General features: G+C 38.7%; 1 protein-coding gene across 2 annotated transcripts in view; it reads right to left on the bottom strand.

The window, feature by feature from the left end:
* Positions 1-20,352, bottom strand: part of ERLEC1 (endoplasmic reticulum lectin 1) — a 41,438-nt gene that overhangs the window by 20,694 nt on the left and 392 nt on the right. For both annotated transcript variants that reach the window (XM_062209426.1, XM_062209427.1), the window contains exons 2-8: positions 12,438-12,542; positions 10,201-10,281; positions 9,578-9,655; positions 9,108-9,171; positions 7,054-7,088; positions 4,884-5,107; positions 4,662-4,791 (exon numbers count right to left, since the gene is read on the bottom strand). In XM_062209426.1, coding sequence (XP_062065410.1) covers positions 4,662-4,791; positions 4,884-5,107; positions 7,054-7,088; positions 9,108-9,171; positions 9,578-9,655; positions 10,201-10,281; positions 12,438-12,542 — 717 coding nt within the window. The remainder of the gene's footprint in view (positions 1-4,661; positions 4,792-4,883; positions 5,108-7,053; positions 7,089-9,107; positions 9,172-9,577; positions 9,656-10,200; positions 10,282-12,437; positions 12,543-20,352) is intronic.

The raw sequence follows: 20,352 nt of genomic DNA, 5'->3' as shown, positions 1-20,352 counted from the left end.
CTTGCTATGCTGGTGTATCATACTGGCAGCGGTTTGAGTCCCAGCTGCTCCACTTCCCATCCAGTTCCCTGCTAAGACACCTGGGAAATCAGCAGAAGATGGCCCAAATCCTTGGGCCCCTGAACCCACATAGGAGACCCAAAGGAAGCTCCTGGCTTTTGGCTTCGGATTGTCCCAGCTCTGGCGGTTGCAGGCATTTGAGGAGTGAACCAGCGGATGGAAGCTCTCACTCTGTCTCTTCCTTTCTCTCTCTGTAACTCTGCCTTTCAAATAATAATGAAAAAAAAAAAATCTTAAAAAAAAAAAGTGCTTTGGCCCTTGTACCCATTTGGGAGATCTGGGAGAAGCACCTGGTTCCTGGTTTCAGCCTGGTCCAGCCCTGGCCGTTGTGGCCATCTGGGGAATAAACCAGCAGACTGAAGACCTCTAACTCTGCCTTTTAAACAAATAAATCTTAAAAAGAGAAAAAAAGAAAAGTAAACTGTCACTTTGTCCTTGAAGAGCAATGAAAATTGGGATTTGTGAAGCATTTTGATTGAGCTAAGTACCTGTCAGTATTTAGATCACTATTAAACAGAAGACAAGGGGCCGGCACTGTGGTGTAGTGGGTAAAGCCGCCGCCTGCAGTATCAGCATCCCAAATGGGCACTGGTTCGAGTCCCAGTTGCTCCACTTCTGATCCAGCTCTCTGCTATGGCCTGGGAAAGCAGTAGAAGATGGCCCAAGTCCTTGGGCCCTGAACCCACGTGGGAGACCGAGAAGCTCCTGGCTTCAGGTTGGCACAGCTCCGGCCATTGCAGCCAAGTGAGGAGTGAACCAGCGGATGGAAGATCTCTCTCTCTCTCTTTCTGCCTCTCCTTCTCTCTCTGTGTAACTCTGACTTTCAAATAAAAAAAAAAAAAAAAAAAAAAAAAGAGAAGACAGAGAACCTAGCTATAGTCTTTTAAAACATTCAACACTCTAAGCCAAACTGTGGAATTAATGTTAAAGTCACTGTCAAAGTGATAGTTCATCCATGAGTCCAGCAATACTTACGTAAAAAGTACTGAAGAGAAAGTTAAACAGCTCCTGCAGCTAAGTATTAGTAACTAAACCATCATCCAAGGAGCTAAAACCCAGAAGTAAAGGAAGCAGAGTTTCTTCTGCCCTCAAGTTAATGTAAGAACCATTGGCAAAACCACCAGTTTTAGCCACTGAAGTGCTACAATAGAGGAGTACATAAAATACATGACTAGTAAGGGGGAACAATTCACTGGGTATTCTGGCTCATTTCCAAAGGCAGTAACACTGGAATCACATCTGCAAGCACAGGATGAAGTTTATGAAGTCAAGGGAAGAAAAGGGGAAAAGGCGACAGAAAAAGGAAAAAAGGCCAGAAAGAACATGGTAAGTCAGGAAACTCTAAGTAATTCAAAATAGCTAGGATAAAGGGAATGGTAGGGGCAGGCATTTAGCCTAGCAATTAAGATACTGAATAGGATGCCCACATCCTGTATCACAGTGCCTGTGTTTGATACCTATTCCAGCTTCCTGCTAATGCAGGCCCTTGGAGGCAGTGGTGATGGCTAATGTAATTACACTCTTGCCACCCACATGGGAAACCTGGATTGTATTTCTGGCTCCTGATTTTGGCTGTGGTCCTGCCCCAGCTGTTCCAACCATTTTGGGAGTTAACTAGTACATGGGAGCTTGTTCTATCTATCTCAAACAAAAACAAAAACACCCCAAAGATTTCTATTAAGTCTATAAGGCTATCTTTTAAAAAAAGGGGTGTACTTGTGTGTGGTACAGGCATTTGGCTTAGTATTAAGATATATGAAGCTTAGTATTAAGGTGTATTTGGCTTAATATTAAGATGCTGGTATGGGGTGCCCACATCCAATATTGGAGTGCCTGGGTTTGAGTACTGGCTCCACGGTTTTCATGTTTTTTTTTTTTTTTTTCCTTTAAGATTCGTTTAGGTGACAAGCAATGTGACAGAGTGAGAGGGAAAAAGAGAAAGAGAGATCTTCCATCTGCTGGTTCACTCCCCAAACGGCAACAAAAATGTGGCTGGATCAGACCGAAGTCAGGAGCCTAGAACTTTGTCTGGGTCTCCCACGTAGGTGGCAGGGACCCAAGTATTTCTCAGATACATTAGCAGGGAGCTGGATTGGAAGTGCAATGGCTGGATCTCAAACTGGCAATCCAATACAGGAACGCTGCCAATGCAAGTGGCAGCCTAACCTGCTGTATCACAATGCCAATCCTGGCTCCACTGGATTCCAGCTAATGAAGACTCAAGTAATTGGGTCACTGCTACCCACAGGGGAGACCTGGATGGAGTTCCTGGTTCTTCAGTTTAGCCTGCTGATCCTTGGCCATTGTGGGCACTGCAGAGTAAACCAGTAGATGGGAAGCTCTGTTGTCTGTTACTCAAATAAAGACAAGGAATGATAATGGAAGATGAAGCTGATTTTATGAGGATAATGGAAGATGAGGAAGATTTTATCTTGAGTTATAGATAATGTTAACTATCATAGGATTAAATAAATAATCAAATGTTCATTGTAGAAAGAGCATTTTACCTGCTGCAAAGGAAGATTAGAAAGGGGATTTGTGAAGAAACCAGTTTCTGGGACTAGAAAATAATGAGGTCTAGAAATACAGTTAGGACTGATTTAAAAAGCATTTAGAAGACTAATGGTTCTTAAAAAATGATTATATTTAGATATAAATGAGGGAGGAGATGTACAGTTTGGCACATGCTCAATCGGACTTGCCCCAAATGGTAGAGTTAGAAACGTGCCAGGGGATTCCAATTCAATCTCATCAAGGTGGCATGTACCAATGCCATCTCACTAGTCAAAGTGATCAGTTTCAGTTCATAATTGACCATGCTGATAAGTCTAAGAGTCAAAGGGATCACATAAACAAGACTAGTGTCTGCTAATACTAACTGATAGAATTAAAAAGGAAAGAACGATCCAGCGTGGGAAGTGGGATACATAGCAGACTCACAGAATGGCAGATGTCCTAAACAGCACTCTGGCCTCAGAATCAGCCCTTAAGGCATTCGGTTCTGGCTAAAAAGCCCATGAGAGTAGTTTAAGCATGGAAAGCCAAGACACTGTGGCAAAAAAAATGAAAACAAAAACAAACCTACATGAAAGATCTCTGTGAGTGAGATCCCAGCGCAAAGAATGGGTCATCAAAGAAGGAGGTACCTTTCTCTGAAGGGAGGAGAGAACTTCTACTTTGACTATGACCTTGTCTAAATAAGATCGGAGTTGGCGAACTCAAAAGGCTTCCATAGCCTTGGCAATTCATGACAAGAGCCTAGGGTGATTACTGATGCCATAAACAAGAGTGTCAATTGTTAAAATCAACAACAGGAGTCACTGTGCACTTACTCCTCATGTAGGATCTCTGTCCTTAATGTGTTGTACTATGTGAATCAACAGTATAACTAGTAATCAAACAGTACTTTACACTTTGTGTTTCTGTGTGGGTGCAAATTGTTGAAATCTTTACTTAATATATACTAAATTGATTGTCTGTATATAAAGATAATTGAAAATGAAATCTTGATGTGAATGGAATGGGAGAGGGAGGAGATGGGAGGGCTGTGGGTGGTAGGGAAGTTATGGGGGAGAAAAAGCCACTGTAATCCAAAAGCTGTACTTTGGAAATTTATAGTTATTGAATAAAAGTTAAAGGAAAAAAAAGCATTTAGAAGACTAATGGTTCTTAGAAAATGATTAGATTTACATACAAATGAAGAGATAAGAAAAAAGAGTCAGATTTCTGGTTTTGTAAACTGGGAACAGCAGAGTGCTTTAAAGGCATTGGAGAGGATAAGAAAATGGATGAGGAAAAACGATGAGTGTGAGATTACTGAGAACGTATAAGGTGATGTCCATTGGATATAAATGGGAAGACATCAAAAGGGGGAAGCAGCATTAGAAGTGGTTAGAAGGACAGCAATGAGCTGAAGAATAAATACAGTGGAGATGGGGTTGTAGTCTACTTTTTCAAGTGGCTTAAGCTGGATCAGCTATCTAAAAATTTAACTGACTATAACACAAAAATTGTCACACTTTAAAATATTATAGAATTTTGAGTATCTAAGAATCTTAAAATTATTTCTAAGAAGTACTTAACAAAAGAATTAAAATCAATGAGCAGGCCAGCGCCGCGGCTCAATAGGCTAATCCTCTGCCTGTGGCGCCGGCACACGGGGTTCTAGTCCCAGTCGGGGCACCGGATTCTGTCCCGGTTGCCCCTCTTCCAGGCCAGCTCTCTGCTGTGGCCAGGGAGTGCAGTGGAGGATGGCCCAAGTACTTGGGCCCTGCACCCCATGGGAGACCAGAAGAAGCACCTGGCTCCTACCTTCGGATCAGCGCGGTGCGCCGGCCGCAGCGCGCCGGCCGTGGCAGCCATTGGAGGGTGAACCAATGGCAAAAGACCTTTCTCTCTCTCTCTCTCACTGTCTACTCTGCCTGTCAAAAATTTAAAAAAAAAAAAAAAAAAAAATCAATGAGCAGAACTGGCATTTAAAATTTTGAGTCAATAAAATAAACTGCTAATACTATATATTACAAGAATATTTAAATGCTGATACATGTTCTGAAATTTGGAAAATGAAGCATTGAGAAATTATCAACAAATAATCCTCATACCTCTTTACTTCTCCTAAAAGGCACCCTTAGTATTTCTTCCTGCTGCTCCAGCTGTCTCAGAGTGAGGGGCTTAAATGGCGATCCTGGCAGTGATTGGCAAAATATGTCATTCACAGGAGATGCTCTGAACCTATTCCATAAGAACAAAACATTAAAGCTAAGCATAGAACACTTTAAAGCATGTGTGCATTTTATGTTTAAAATATTAAATGCACATCCTACCTATATTTAGGATGATTGCACAAGAGTGGTGTCAAAATGACAACTTCATATTCACAAGTTGTAACTTCAGCTACTGAAAGAATTTCATGCTTAGATTCAGGATGACATATGTACATCACAGTACTTGATCTGGGCCGGTTCTGTTTCAAACTACAAGGTGTACCATTTCCCATTCCCACCGGATAGTAGGGTGTCATCTGACCTTCGATATTTTTAGTGGGAATCTTAAAAAAAAGAGTATAAGACATACTTTTCATTAGAAAGAGAGGTGGGGATAAGGATTGGAGAAGCATTTATTATTCTGAAAGGGAGAAAACTACATTTTATTTATAAATGGAAAGGTAACATTTGTGTATTTTCTTCAAGTTCTTCCTCTAGTATTGTTTTGATTCCTAAGTTCTTGTTTGAGCAAATATAAGTATGTATTTTCATAGCTAGCTTAATACAAAAGAAAATGACTTAATCCTAAAATTAAGATATTAAGTAAATGTACATTTTTGTAAATGGTTATAGGATCATGATTAGTAGAAATTTTTTTCTAACATTTCTAAAGGAAGACACTCAGACTAAAATACAAAACTTACTAAACAGGCTGCTCAGAGCATTCTTCCCTGAACTCTTAATCGATAACCATCTTGATTCTAAAAGTCTCAAGGATGATTTGTCAAAAAAGAAGGGCTATATTGTATAGCTCTACCTAAAACAGGAATCTAAATATACTACTGGTTTATCAATATGCTTTTTCTTTGCTGTTATTAAAAGGAACACCACAGACTTTTCAGCATATAAACTCCTTTATATAAACATCTATTCAAGGCCAACAAAAGACAAAAAACTATCACAGAATGGAGGAATAAAGGACATAATCTGAGATGTCAAGGATTATTAAGGAATTAGCTCTCATACTTTCCTCCACATAAGCACAAGACAAATGTAATATAGGTATTTTACAAAGATATTGATAATCATATATTCAAGAAAACTCTTTGGAGGCAGGGTTTGCATCTTGCACCACTTTGGTACCTCTCAGTGACAGGCAATAAATAAATGTTTCCAGGAAAAAATAATTTGAGACTTATTTTTACACTCATATCTGAAATCAGCTTTGATTTAATCAGCTTTATGATGATCAATTTTTAAGTTTTTGTCATTTATAATAGCAGAATAATAAATATTCACAGGTTATTGGGAGAATTAAACATAGGCTTTTGTTACATGCCTTGCAGTATCTGGCTTGTAAATTGGGGCTCAGTAAATGTTAGTGTTCTTCCCTTACCCTTTTCTTTCTCTTCCTTTATCATTTCATATATTGTGTTCCATCCTGCTATCCTCCAGAGTCACAGAAAAATAAATATTTTATCTCAAAGGTAGTCTGTAAAATTAAAATCTTTTAAAACAGCAATGCTATGTGTGTCTCTGCTTAGCTTATCAAGTCCTCCCAAAGTCACCCTTTTAAGTTTTATGTGTCCTTTAATTTTCAATTTTCAAGGTCTCTGCCATTTCATTTCACTTCTAATGAAATTTATCATGAAATATTCTCTATCAATATTGTTTTTAAACTTTGGAAATTTTTAGGAATCACAAAGTATTCCTTGAACCACATGGGTATTTAATAATTAAGATCAGGCAACTTAAGGAATCATTCTTTTTAAACTATTTTTATTTACCATGTATCCATTCATTCAATAAACATGTATGAAATGCTGACAGTCTGGCACTCAGCTTTGCACTTTGAGTTGAAGAGATAAAAGTATCTTTTTTCAAGATGCTTTTAGTCTGATGCCTTGTTATTTACATGTATACTTCATCTGTTTTACTAACAGGAAATGGGGACCAAATAAGAGAAAAATGCAAAAGCTCCTACTAGAATAGTTTCCAAAACTAAACAGAAGAAATCACTGCTAAGCACAGAAGTGATACAGTGCTATCACAGAATCTTTCCCAGATACATCATTAATATATTTATTTACTTAGGTAGCATTGTTAAAGTAAATAAAAGAATAACAGTGTTAACTTTTTTCAGAAAAATTACAGTGTAAATTTTGTCTCAATCCTTTGAGGTATTTGATAAAGAATGGAAAGCAAATTCTGTTAATTAAGTTGTGTAGATTCATGTTTCACTAACAATAAATTTTGAGTTTAAAAAGAAAAAACAACATTTGGCACTTGCCTCATTTGACTTTTCCTTTTCCTCTGCTTCTCGTTCTGTGGAATAAGAGAAAGGTAATTGTAAAGAACAGTTAGGACATAGATACAAATGACTAAGTTGTCAACCAAGTTTAAACCTTTAAGGTTTTGGGGCCAGTGTTGTGGTGTAGTGGACGATAGCATCCTATGGGCACAGGTTCTAGCTACTCCACTTTTGATCCAGCTCCCTGCTAATGTGTCTGAGAAAGCAGCAGAAGATGGCCCAAGTGCTTGAGCTCTTGGAAGTACTCGTGCTCCTGCAACCATGTGGGGAGACCCGGAACAAGCTCTGGACTCCTGGCTTCAGCCTGGCCCAGTCCCAGCCACTGCGGCCATTTGGAGAGTGAATCAGTGGATGAACGATCTGTTTCTCTCCCTGTCTCTTCCTCTCTCTGCATAATTCTGACTTTCAAATAAATAAAGGTTAAAAAAAAAAACAAAACACCAAAACCCCCTCAAAGTTCTAAAGGAGAGCCAAAACATACATTTTTATCTCACTACCTTAAAGTTGGTAACCTTGAAATGATTATGTATCAAATTATATTATATACATTTATCTTTATATCTTTCCCTAAGAAATATTTTATTTCATGCAGGAAAACTGGCCACAACCATTTTGTTTTGAATTTATAAGTTTATATTCATTTGAAAGGAAGAATGACACATGAAGAGGGAGGGGGAGGGGGAGAGGGAGAGAATGAGCTTGCATCTGCTGGTTCACTCCCCAAATGCCCATAAAAACCAAAGTTGGGCCAGGCTGAAGCCAGAAGTCTGGTACTCTGTGTCTCTCATGTGGGTGGCAGGGACTCAGCTACCTGAGCCTTCACCTGCTGCTTCCCAGAATCACATTATCAAGAAGCTGATTGGAAGCTTATTAGCCAGGACTGGAACTAGGCACTTGGATATAGGATGTAGGTGTCTCAATATGCTATGCTACAATGTCTACCCTCGAAGTTTTAAATTGTTTTTCTTCTTTCTTTATTTGAGAGGCAGAGAGAGAGAGAGAGAGAGAAAGAGAGAAACTGAAACTCTCATTTGCTGGTACACTTGCCAAATGCCTGCAATAGCTGGGGATGGGCTGGGCCAGAGCCAGGAGCAGGGAACTTAATCTAAGTCTCCCACAGGAACCCAATCACTGCCATTAGCACTGCCTCCCAGGGTCTGCATTAGCAGCAAGCTAAAGCCAGGAGCTGGAGGTGGTAACTGAACCCAGGTACTCCAATGTGTGACACTGGTGTCTTAACCAGTGTCTTAATCACTAGGCTAAACATTTATTCTTGAAGTTTTTATCTTAGAACTTGCATCTTAAATTAGTTGGCCAATTTGATTAATAAAAATATTTTATCCTCTGAGGGATATAGCTGTTTTTATACATAAAAGCTTGGTTTAAACCAAATATGAATGCTCTGTATATAAATATATAACACTAACTTGTATATCCTACCAGATTTTAAAAACATTAATAGTAAGCAGAAAAAAATATGATGTTTGTCAAGGCAGAAAATAATGAAAACAAAAACTTCAAAAGTGTTTTCTTGGGGCTGGCCACTGGCATTGTGGTGTAGACGTTAAGCTGCCACCTGCAATGCCAGCATCCCATATGGGCGCCAGTTCAACTCCTGGCTGCTCCACTTCTGATCCAACTCCTTGCTAATGGCCTGGGAAAAGCAGCAAAAGATGGCTCATGTGTGGGCCTCTACACCTACAAGGGAGACCCAGATGATGCTCTTGGCTTCGGCTTGGCCCAGCCCTAGCCATCGTGGCCAGCTGGGGAGTGAACCAGTGGATGGAAGATCTCTGCCTTTTCTTCTTTATAACTGCCTTTTCTTCTCTCTAACTCTGGCTTTCAAATAAATAAATAAATCTTGAGGGAAAAAAAAAAGGGTTTTCTTAACTGCTACAACAAAGGGACAGTTCAGAAATTCATTTCAGTGTTTAAAATTCATAGTCTCCAAGAATATCTTTTAATGTCCAATATGAACATCTATTTTAGACAAAATACCAGCATTACCATCAAATCACTGTGCAGAGACCAACCTTTTTCTGACAGAAGGTTCTTAGCCAACATATTCCCAAGGTAGTACTCATGAATATTTATTTTCTGTATAAAAAAAAGTAAAGTGAGTATTTTACCGATATATTTACATTTTTTTACATGTAATAATTGTACATATTTATGGGTTACAACAAGATATTTCAATACATGTATACCATGTGTACAGATCAAATCAGGGTCATTGGTATTCCCATCTCTTTATCATTTCTTTATATTTGGAGACTTCAAACTCCTCTCTTCTCATTCTTCATAAAACATCTTCTAGGTTCTTGTGAACTACAGTTACCCTATTGTACTACAGAACTCTAGAATTTATTCCTCCTATCTAATTTGGTACCTCTTATACAACACAAATACATTTTAAAGAATATAATTTTTAAAATTACTAACTGCATTATTAAACTCCTTATTTTATAAAGTTCCTTACTTTATATTTTGAAGAAAAACATACCTGACCAGTTTCTTTCTCTTCATGGTATTGCCGAATGTGTTTTCCATGACATACTTCGTAAGTCCAATAGGACTCAATCTAAGAAAGATGGATGTATTTACATATAGTTCAGTTGAATTACTTTTTGGTATTTTAAGTGGTTGAGTAGATTTTCCCTAATATTTAGGGTAAATTTTCATTAAGTGACACAATTATACCTCAGAAAAATGTGAAATTTCTGCAGTCTACTCATTATTTTTGCTTAATAGTGATAATTTTGTGCAGGAAATAAGTCTAGAATATTTTTGAGGTCTGTATTAACAACCTGGTTTAGTGATAATTTTTAATGTAGCTTAAAAATAGCAATTAGCTTTTTAATATAAAATTCTATTATGCTAGGAAACGTTCTTTTGAATTAAAACAGCAGGTTAAGTGGTATGATTTGATACTAGAATTAATGGTTATCTGCTGCATATACAATACAGGAATCTAACTGAACAAACTACTATGAAGCCATAAGCTGGATTTATACCTAACTTAAAAACTTGATACAACATAATAAGAAATAATATGGAAGTAATTTCAAGGATCTATTGGCTACTAGAATTTATTTCTTAGCTAATCAATGAACATAAAATACATACTCTGTAGGAACAACTGCTTTGTTTAAATAGTGGTTCCAAAAGCTCTCGTGGATTAGGACCTTTGTAATCCTTTTCTTCTTCCTAGGAAAGAACTGGAGTTTAATACTTACAAGTTTTCTAGAACTTCATCCAACTTTGCTGTTTGAGTATTAATACACTGGTCTCATCAAAATGCTTGGAAAAAAAGAGGAAAGTCAAAACTTTTTTTTTTTTGACAGGCAGAGTGGACAGTGAGAGAGAGAGACAGAGAGAAAGGTCTTCCTTTGCCGTAGGTTCACCCTCCAATGGCCGCCATGGCTGGCGTGCTGCAGCTGGCGCACCGTGCTGATCTGAAGGCAGGAGCCAGGTGCTAATCCTGGTCTCCCATGGGGTGCAGGGCCCAAGGACTTGGGCCATCCTCCACTGCACTCCCTGGCCACAGCAGAGAGCTGGCCTGGAAGAGGGGCAGCCGGGACAGAATCCGGCGCCCCGACCGGGACTAGAACCCGGTGTGCTGGCGCCGCAAGGCGGAGGATTAGCCTGTTGAGCCACGGCGCCGGCCAGCATTCTTACTCATAATTCATCTATTGAGCCGCGGCACCGGCCAGAAAGTCAAAACTTTTAACAAGAAGCTATGGTAAGCCACATTTTTCAAATGAATTGAAGTATAAAATACGGAGCCACAGAGCAATCATCCATAGTCTATTCTACTTTCTTTAAAAAAGATTTTAAGTAACAGTTTTTTTGAACAAATCTTATACATTTATTTCAGAATTTTTAAATGCTTTCACTTAATGAACTTCTAGTTATGAAAACTTTAGAATAGCTGAATCTTTTAGAATACATTGATTGGAAAGCTTTAAGCTACTTTAAGATAAATTTTCTATGCATTTTATAAATTTCAGACTTGAATACTACATATTATGTGTTGTTTTGTTTGTGTACTTCTACCTCATCAAAGTTTTTTTTTTTTTTAAATTTTTTTTGCCAGAGTGGATAGTGAGGGAGAGAGACAGAGAGAAAGGTCTTCCTTTTTGCTGTACCTCATCAAAGTTTAAAACAAAATGAAAACAGCTGTCTCAGACAGATTTCTAATCTGAACAAAACCTAAGTAAGTACTGACTTTAATATTTCTATTTTATAGATCATGAAAGTATTACATAATTGGTTTAATAAATTTTTTGAGTGGAGGAACTGAGTTTCAAGTTAGTTTAAGGTTCCACTGCTAACTATAGACTACACCTCAGCCTCCTCCTGGCTGGTGTCGTTTTCATTTTATCATGCTGCCCCTCCTGTTTCATATTGAAAGAAGTCACTGACTTGAAGGATGGATAAAAGGCAGTTTGGGCATTTTAGGAGAAAGAAAATGACATGAACTAAGTTGGTTGAGAAAGCACAATTATAATTCATAAGAAATTCTTTATGGGGGTGGGTATTTGGTCTAGTGGTTAAAATGCCACTTCAGATACTACATCCTATATCAGAGTCCCTAGGTTTGAGTTTCAGTTTCCTGGGATGCAACACTGATGGCTAAAGTAGTTGGGTTCCTACCACCACATGGGAGACCTGGAGTGAGTTCCAGGCTTTTGGCTTTTGCCTGCTCCAGCCCTGGCAGTTGACAGGCATTTGGGGAGGGACACAGCTGATGGAAAATCTCTTTCTCTTTGCCTTTCCAATAAATTAGAATAAATTCTTTATAAAAATATCATATATTAAAAATTGTATTATGTTTTAAAACTCTTACATCTATATGAGAAAAACAAACATGGAGTTTGATTTTCATTCATAATATTAATTGAGGGGCCAGCCTTGAGGTGCAGTGGGTTATGGCACTGCATATTATGCTACCATTCTATACTGGAGTGCCAGTTTGAGTTCTGGCTACTCTGATTCCAATCCAACCTCTTCTAATGCATCTGGGGAAGGCAGTAGATAATAGCACCAGTATCTAGGTTCCTGCTTAATGGTGTTCCAAACTCCTGGCTTTACCCTGGCCTAGCCCTGGCTATTGTGGGCATTTTGAAAGTGAACCAGTGGGTAGAAAATCTTTCTCTTTCTCCCTCTGCCTTTCAAATAAAACAGATCTTAAAAAAATTAATAATTGGATGCTAATTTTGCAAAGAATTCAAGAATAAAAGTGATTTATTATTTTTATGCTAAATCAAGGTTACTGAGAAACCTATTATTCAATTTTGTTTTCAAGTATGTGGTTATAATGTTAGGTGAAAAGAATCATCATCATATTTCTAAAAACTTACCTCATCTCCACTTGTCACAAGGGGAAGTATACATTTGTATTTTTCTTTATGTGTAGTTGTCATGATGACATAATTATCTTCTTTATACAAAACTCCAGTTGTGGGCTAGAAAAACAACAAGAATATATATTACTTTCTCCAGTTAAATTGTTATCAGATTGAAACAAAAATTCTTCAAAATATCATTTCAACAGAAGATTTTAAAAATGTTTTTTCAAAAGGTGGAAAAATATTCTGTACATTTTTATTCTTTATTAAATACTTTTTGGCTGGTAATAATTGTACATATTTATAGGGTACAGTGTGACGTTTTGATTCATGTATACGCTAGGTACTGATCACATCAGGGTAACTGGCATATCCTTCATCTTGAACTACCATTCTTTTAAATCCTCTCTTCTATTCATAATAAATCCTCAAAATCCTCTCTTATTTATCTGAAAGGCAGAGATAGAAATAGAGACATGGACAGAGAGATATCTTCCATCTGTTGGTTCATTTCCCAAATGGCCACAACAGCTGGAGCTGGTCCAGATAGAAGCCAGGAGCCAACAACTGCATCATGGTCTCTGACATGGGTGGCAAGCGACCAGGCACTTGGGCCACCATCTTCTGCCTTCCCAGGTGCAACAGTGGGGAGCTGGATTGGAAACAGAGCAGCCAGGACTCGGTCAGATCAGGCACTCTGATACAGGATAGTGGCAACTGCAGGCTCTTGGCTCACTGTGTCACAACTTCAGCCCACTTAAAATCCTCTCTTCAATTTATTTTTTAATGACAAAATGAAGACAAACTTTAGCCTTGTGTTACAATAGAAAAAATAAAATTTGTAGTATAAGAAAAACAGTAGTAATGCAATAGGATACAGTTAAAATACCAATTAAGAGGCAATGAATGTTCATAAACTATCATGGGATACTTATTACTTCTCTGTTTTTATTTTTTATAAGATTTATTTGAAAAGCAGAGTGACAGAGAGAGGAAGAGAGACTTTCCATCTGTTGGCTCACTCCCTAAATGGCTGCAATATTCAGGGTTGGGCAAGGAGCCTAGAACTCTATCTGGATCTCCCATGTGGATGACAGGGACACAAGTACTTAGTTCATCATCTGCTGCCTTCCCAGGTGTATTAGTAGGAAGCTGGATTGGAAGAATAGCTGGAATTCAAACTGTCACTCAAAGATGGGATACAGACATTCCAAATAGCAGTCTAACCCACTGTGCCACAATGCCTACTCCTACTCATTACTTCTAATAGTAATTCCCATCTATATGGGCTAATTTACAGCACTTTATTTATTAATTTGAAAGGCAGAGAGCCAGAGCCAGAAACCTCTTTTCTGCTGGTTCACTCCTATAATGCCTGCAACAGCCATGACTAGGTAAATCTGAAGCTGGGAGGCAGGAACTTAATTCAGGTCTCTGGGGCAGATGTCAGGAATCCAATTACCAGAGCCATCAGTGCTGCCTCCCAGGGTCTGCATTAGCAGGAAGCTGGAGTCAACAGCTGGAGCACTGTATTGAATTCAGGTATTCCAATATGCGATGAGACATCTTAACTTCTAGGCTAAATGCCCACCCCAGCAAACTTTATTGTAAAGGGCCAGATAATAAATACTGCAAACATTTTAGGCTTTGTGGGCCAGATGGTTTCTGTTACAAGTCTCCTACTCTAGCATCAAAGTGCATAGACAACATGTAAACAAACAAGTATGGCAGTAGTCCAATAAAACTTTTTAAGAATATGTGGCAGACCAGCACAATAGCTGTAGTTTGTGGGTTTCTGGTGTGTAGCAACAAAACTCTACTTAAAGCTTTCTATGCTTTGAAACCAAATTCACATTGGTTCATGTGAAACAATTTAAATCCAATGAACCCTTCAATTAATATAAATATTATTTTACTTAAGAAATTTCTGCTTTTGGATAGCAAATGTGATGCTATTTACTAAGAGATTTTTATGTTTTATGATATGTGTTCTCTGATAATTTCTTTCATTTTTCACCTCTCTCTCCTTACAGTACTGTGAAACCATGTACTACTGGCTACTCCTGACAACGAAAGAACTTACTGAGTACCTCTTTCTGTTCTCATTTTAACAGTAACAAATCTTTAACTATAATAAAATTAGTACTACTTGGTACTAATGTAATCCTAAACACAAATGCAATTTAGGGAAATATTTTATAAAATAAGGCAGAAAGTAACAGCCGTATTAGCTCCTATGGCCACGCCAGTTTACCTTCAGTGTATGTGGGATTGGCTTCACAGCACCCCTCATCCAAGATGCTCAAGCTCTTTATATAAAATGATATACTATTTGCATATAATTTATGTACATCATCCCATATGCTTTAAATAGTCTCTAGAGTGTAATTATAATTCTTAATACAATGTAAAGGCTATGTAAATACCTGTTACCCTATTGCTTAGGGAACAGTGATAAGAAAATTTACATGTTCACCATAGATAAAAATACTCCCACCTCCCTGGAATACTTCTGATATGTGTTCAATCTTTGGACACAGAACCTGCAAATACAGGGGGACAACTGTCCTGTTCTAGGTACTTTACATGCATTAACTCATTAATCCTCAAAACAAACATTATGCTGATTTCTGCAGAAAAGGACACTAAGGCCCAGGGAATCCAAGCAGATTGGCCCCATATTCTGTGTGTTCCTAACTGGTTTAACATATTTGAATGATCTTTTAATTTCTTTTTTAGAGTACACTGTAGATGTCTGGATAACGACCAGGAATTTTCATTTAAGACCGGTGTTAAATGCTGAGAGATTCAAGGAGATTTGAAAGTAATAGTTGTTAAGTGAAAATTTAAAATAAAAGTATTCATGGAAACATGTATTCAGTTATGCCAAGAACTTCCTATAAAACATAACATTTATAAAGCCTTATGTTTTATGGACATACTAAGAATATATATGACAGAATTGTGCAAAGCATTGACCCACACTCACTTAGCAATGGATGGCCTGAAGCCTTGTCAAATCATTCCTGTACTGTAATGAAGGCAAGATAGTAGCAAATGATTTCAATCTATTGATGTGTATTTATGAAGTACTTGATGTTCAGAGTTCTACAGCATTATGGACTTAGTTACTACAATGTTCACCACAATGCTAACAATGGAAAAAAATGTTTGTTTGAAATCACAGCAAAGAATGGAAGACAAATCTCTGCATCAGAGATAACGCTTGATGCCAAAATTTGTCTTTGATTAGTTTAGAAAGGACTTTCTGGGACTGGCACCGTGGCTCACTTGGTTAATCCTCTGCCTTCGGTGCTGGCATTCCATATGGGCGCCAGGTTCTAGTCCCAGTTGCTCCTCTTCCAGTCCAGCTCTCTGCTGTGGCCTGGGAGGACAGTGGAGGATAGCCCAAGTGCTTGGGCCCCTGCACCCACATGGGAGACCAGGAAGAAGCGCCTGGCTCCTGGCATAGTGCCGGCCATTGCAGCCATTTGGGGAGTGAACCAACGGAAGGAAGACCTTTCTGTCTCTCTGTCTATAACTTTACCTGTCAAATTAAAAAAAAAAAAAAAAAAGGAACTTTCTTCAATAAAATAGAATACTAATTATATGTGAAAATTAAGCTTAAATCTTGAGTCACTTACTGGGATCACAAGGTATTAGACCAAATTTAATCACTGGGCGAAACGAATCTTTTGTGACTTTTAAAGTTAAAATATTTTGGGACTGGCATTGTGGCATAGTGGGTAATGCTGCTACCTGCGATGCTGGCACCCCACGCAGGTCTCAGCTGTTCCACTTCTGATCCCACTCCCTGCTAATGGTCTGGGAAAAGCAGCGGAATATGACCCAAGTATTTGGGCCCCTGCCACCTATTCGGGAGATAAGCAAGAAGCTCCTCGCTCCTGGCTTTAGCCTGGCCCAATGGAGGCCATTGCAGCCATCTGGGGAGTAAACAAATGGATGGAAAAATCTCTATTTCTCTTTCTCTGTAACATTTTCAAAATAAATAAATAAATCTTTTTTAAAAATAAAATTTTTTGATCAAAAATGCTTCTTTCTTATTTTGACAAATAGGTTTTTTTTTTTAATAAAATGAAACACATTCTGAATATACAGAATTACAGACAGCAAATTGTTCCAAATAACTAAAATGTTTTCATTGTGAGATAATATCTATTAGTGATTTGATATAAAGTCAAATTATCCTTTTTTAAAATTAAGAGGAAGACTCAGAGAGTGAGACAGATGGACAACCAGAGGGAATGCTGCCAAATGGTGGTTCATTCCCCAAATAGCAGTGAAGGCTGAGGCACAGCTGGGAACTAAATCCTGGTTTCCTACTTGGATGGCAGGGACCCAAGTACACAAGCCATCAGCTGTTGCTTCTTGCAAAGTACATTAGCAGGAAACTAGAATCAGGTGCTAGAGCCAATACTAGAACCTGGGAACTCCGAGATGAGATGTGGGTGTTCTTACCAGCATCTTTACTGCCAAATGCCAATCCCTAAAGTAAAAATTTAATATAAAAGCTAATTGATTAGTTGTTTTTTTAAATTTTAAGAGATTATCTGAGAGGCGAGAGAAACAGAGCAAGTGAAAGAGCTCTCCTATTTTGGTTCACTCCCTAAATGCCCTTTATGACTGTGGCTGAGCCAGGGCTGAACCCAAGCATATGGTCCAGATCTTCTATGTCAGTGTTAGAAATCCAATTACTTGAACTATCCCACTGCTTCCCAGGGTCTGCACTGGCAGGAAGCTGGAGCCAGAAATGAAATCCAGGTACTCCCATGTGAGATGCAAATACTGTAATGCCTAGGATAAACATCTGAGAGTTAGGGTACTTTAATGTTAAGGAATTTAAGAATTTTCTTGGCATGAGTGAAATTCCTAATGCTTGACATGACTCCAGAGGAATTAAGACTGTTAGAAGATGAGAGGTAAAACTATCTCCAGAGAGGCTGTAATACACAATTCACTGGCCGGCACCGCGGCTCAATAGGCTAATCCTCTGCCTGCGGCGCCGGCACCCCGGGTTCTAGTCCTGGTTGGGGCGCCGCATTCTGTCCTGGTTGCTCCTCTTCCAGGCTAGCTCTCTGCTGTGGCTCGGGAAGGCAGTGGAGGATGGCCCACGTCCTTGGGGCCTGCACCCGCATGGAAGACCAGGAGAAGCACCTGGCTCCTGGCTTCGGATCAGCACGATGCGCCGGCCGCAGCGGCCATTGGAGGGTGAACCAACGGCAAAAAGGAAGACCTTTCTCTCTGTCTCTCTCTCTCACTGTCCACTCTGCCTGTCAAAAACAAAAACAAAAACAAAACAAACAAAAAAAAACCACCACAATTCACTGACAGGACCGGTGTTGTGGCATAGTGGGTCAAGCCACCACCAGTGATGCTGGCATCCCATGTGGGTGCTGGTTCAAGTCTTGGTGGCTCCACTTCCTATCTAGCTCCTTGCTAATGCACCTGGGAAAAGCACTGGAGGATAACCCAAGTCTTTGGGCCCCTAACGTTTGTGAGAGACCCAGAAGAAGCTCCTGGCTCTTGGCTTTGGTATGCCCCATTATGGCCATTTGGGGAGTGAACCAACAGATGGAAGGTTTCTTTTCTCTGTTTTCTTCCTTTTTCTCTGCCTTTCAAATAAATAAAATAAATCCTTAAAAAAAATACCTGCAGTGGCACAACTTGCCAATGTACAAGTATATGATACACTGCAAACAATGAAGTAATCAACATGCTTCCCAAATGTACTGCTTGGGAAAAGTTTTTCAGTATGAATATTCTCTGGTAGCAACAGAAGTGAGCAGAAAATTAAATTTGTTTTGTGGTTCAGTTTGCTCAAATCTATGAACTCTGTGAAGCAATAAATAACTGAATACTTCAATGACAGAGATGATACTTCAGGAAAAAAATATATAGCCTAAAACAAAACAGTGATTTTTAAAAAACAGTAAACAAAGAATATCGTAATTATTAATTAGTTACAGACTAAAATATTTTTGGCACTTAATACTTTTCTTAAATAAATTTGAAAGCAAGACTGTAAAAGATTATGTATTCTTTTGATATATTTGAATGAGAAGATGATTTAAAGCAGAAATTTAACTGTTAAAAAAATTTCGGATCTTTTAATCCAGTATCTTCCAATTTCAGATGGGAGCGACAAAAGGCCTTGTCCTATTAGTTCATACAGCTGCTATAAACAAAAGTCCAAACAACTGGACCATTAAAAAAAAAGGCAATGACAGGCGAGAAGGGCAGTAGTTTCAGTTTAAACCCAGAAGGAAGATATAACTATAGAAGTATTTAAACAAAAATCAAAAGACCATTGACAATGATTCTTATGGTTAGTTTTGCATGCTGACTACAGACCTTTTTTTTGCCAATTCATAGAAATTGTCTCTAGATTTTTGGCAAAATTAAATTTAAAAAATTTCTGTCCATATTTTAAAATGTACCTAGATTAAGTTGAAATGCCAAAGAAAAGTAATGAGAAACAAATTGCAAAATGGGTAAGTGAAAGGTTAATGTAACATATATTAAGACTGGAATCTTTTTCCATTACTTCTTTTCAGTCAGCAAGCACTGGTGGCAAAAAAAACTTTACTACGACTTGGTATTAACTTCTGAAAAGGCTACTTTTAGTCATCCACTTATAGTCTAGTCTAGTAAGTTTTCAATGCTGCGAACCAGCAAGTTTTCTTTAATTAAAAAAGAAAACACAGGTTCAAGAGTAAAAAAATTTAATGACCAAATTATCTCAACATTTACCAAGTTCATTCCAAGTGTGCTCTTTGGAGACTACTGAGGTTGGACTAAAATATTCTCTCACCCCAAACCAGTGTATGTGTTATCTGATTTCTAACAAAATTTTATATAGGTATTGTACCATTGTTTATCAGTATTTCATGGCACTGATACAAGCAGAAACCCGACTTCCCAGACAAATATTTACCTAAATAAACTAGCAAACCACTAAACAGCCAGAATGGGAGGACAGAGCCAGAGCCGTGGAGAACCAAACCAGGTGTGAAACACAATACAAGCCAAAAATTAACATTTTCGAATAGAAAGCTAGTGGTCATGGTAACATCTGTTAACTTGGTAAATCTTTTTACATCACGGTAACACTTAGGAATGTCTCAATGAAACACTCACAGAACAATATAATAAAATAATCTCCCAAATGTAATGACTGTACGTAACTGGAATAAAAAAAATTCTTTTTTTTTCGAAAGGCTTTTGTTTCTTCTGGAAACTCCAGTTTGAAAAGAAACAAATTACGGTTACTATTAAAGCACATTTTCAGTAGCTTAAGGAGGGCAGGCATACTTTGCGGCAGTATACGCCCCTCAAAAAACAAAATATAAGTTATTCACTGTAGGAAAATGCCTAAAATCTCACGTTCTGGGACTAAGAGTCGTACATCAAAACTGTAAAGGACATTCCGGGCACTGGGTTAAGATCTCAGAGGCCGAACAGCCCTCTGAGGAACAACTTTTAAGGGGAAAGGTTCCCCTGGGGCTGTGCGTGTGTGTATAATACCTGTGTGCGAACGTAAGAGAGGAGGAAGGCGCATCCGCAGCGCGACTGTGTGGGCAGGGTAGTGTGTGACGCTTCAAAGAAGGCTTCAGGTGGAGGCAGTGCTACAGCGTTCTCCAAGGGCAAGATAAATGAAGGGCGCCTGGCAGGCTTCATCCACAGGGTGGGAGTGTCGGGAGCAAGGTCTAGTGCGACAGGACCGGGCAGGTGATCGTATTATCCCTAATGCTGATCCTAAGGGTCACATCCACACAGTGTGCCGAAGAAATCTACCAATGAACGAACAAACGCAGCGCAAAAGCAGCTTTGGCTCGGGGGAGGCAAGCGCTCGCAGAGAGGTTCTGGGCAGGGACAAAGCAAAGAAACACCTCGGGCTAGGGCTGAA

The sequence above is a fragment of the Lepus europaeus genome, chromosome 13 (genome assembly GCF_033115175.1).
Source record: "Lepus europaeus isolate LE1 chromosome 13, mLepTim1.pri, whole genome shotgun sequence".
In the NCBI taxonomy this organism is placed as follows: Eukaryota; Metazoa; Chordata; class Mammalia; order Lagomorpha; family Leporidae; genus Lepus; species Lepus europaeus.
The sequence above is the reverse complement of the archived record's forward strand: the minus strand, read 5'-3'. Positions and strand labels throughout refer to the sequence as shown.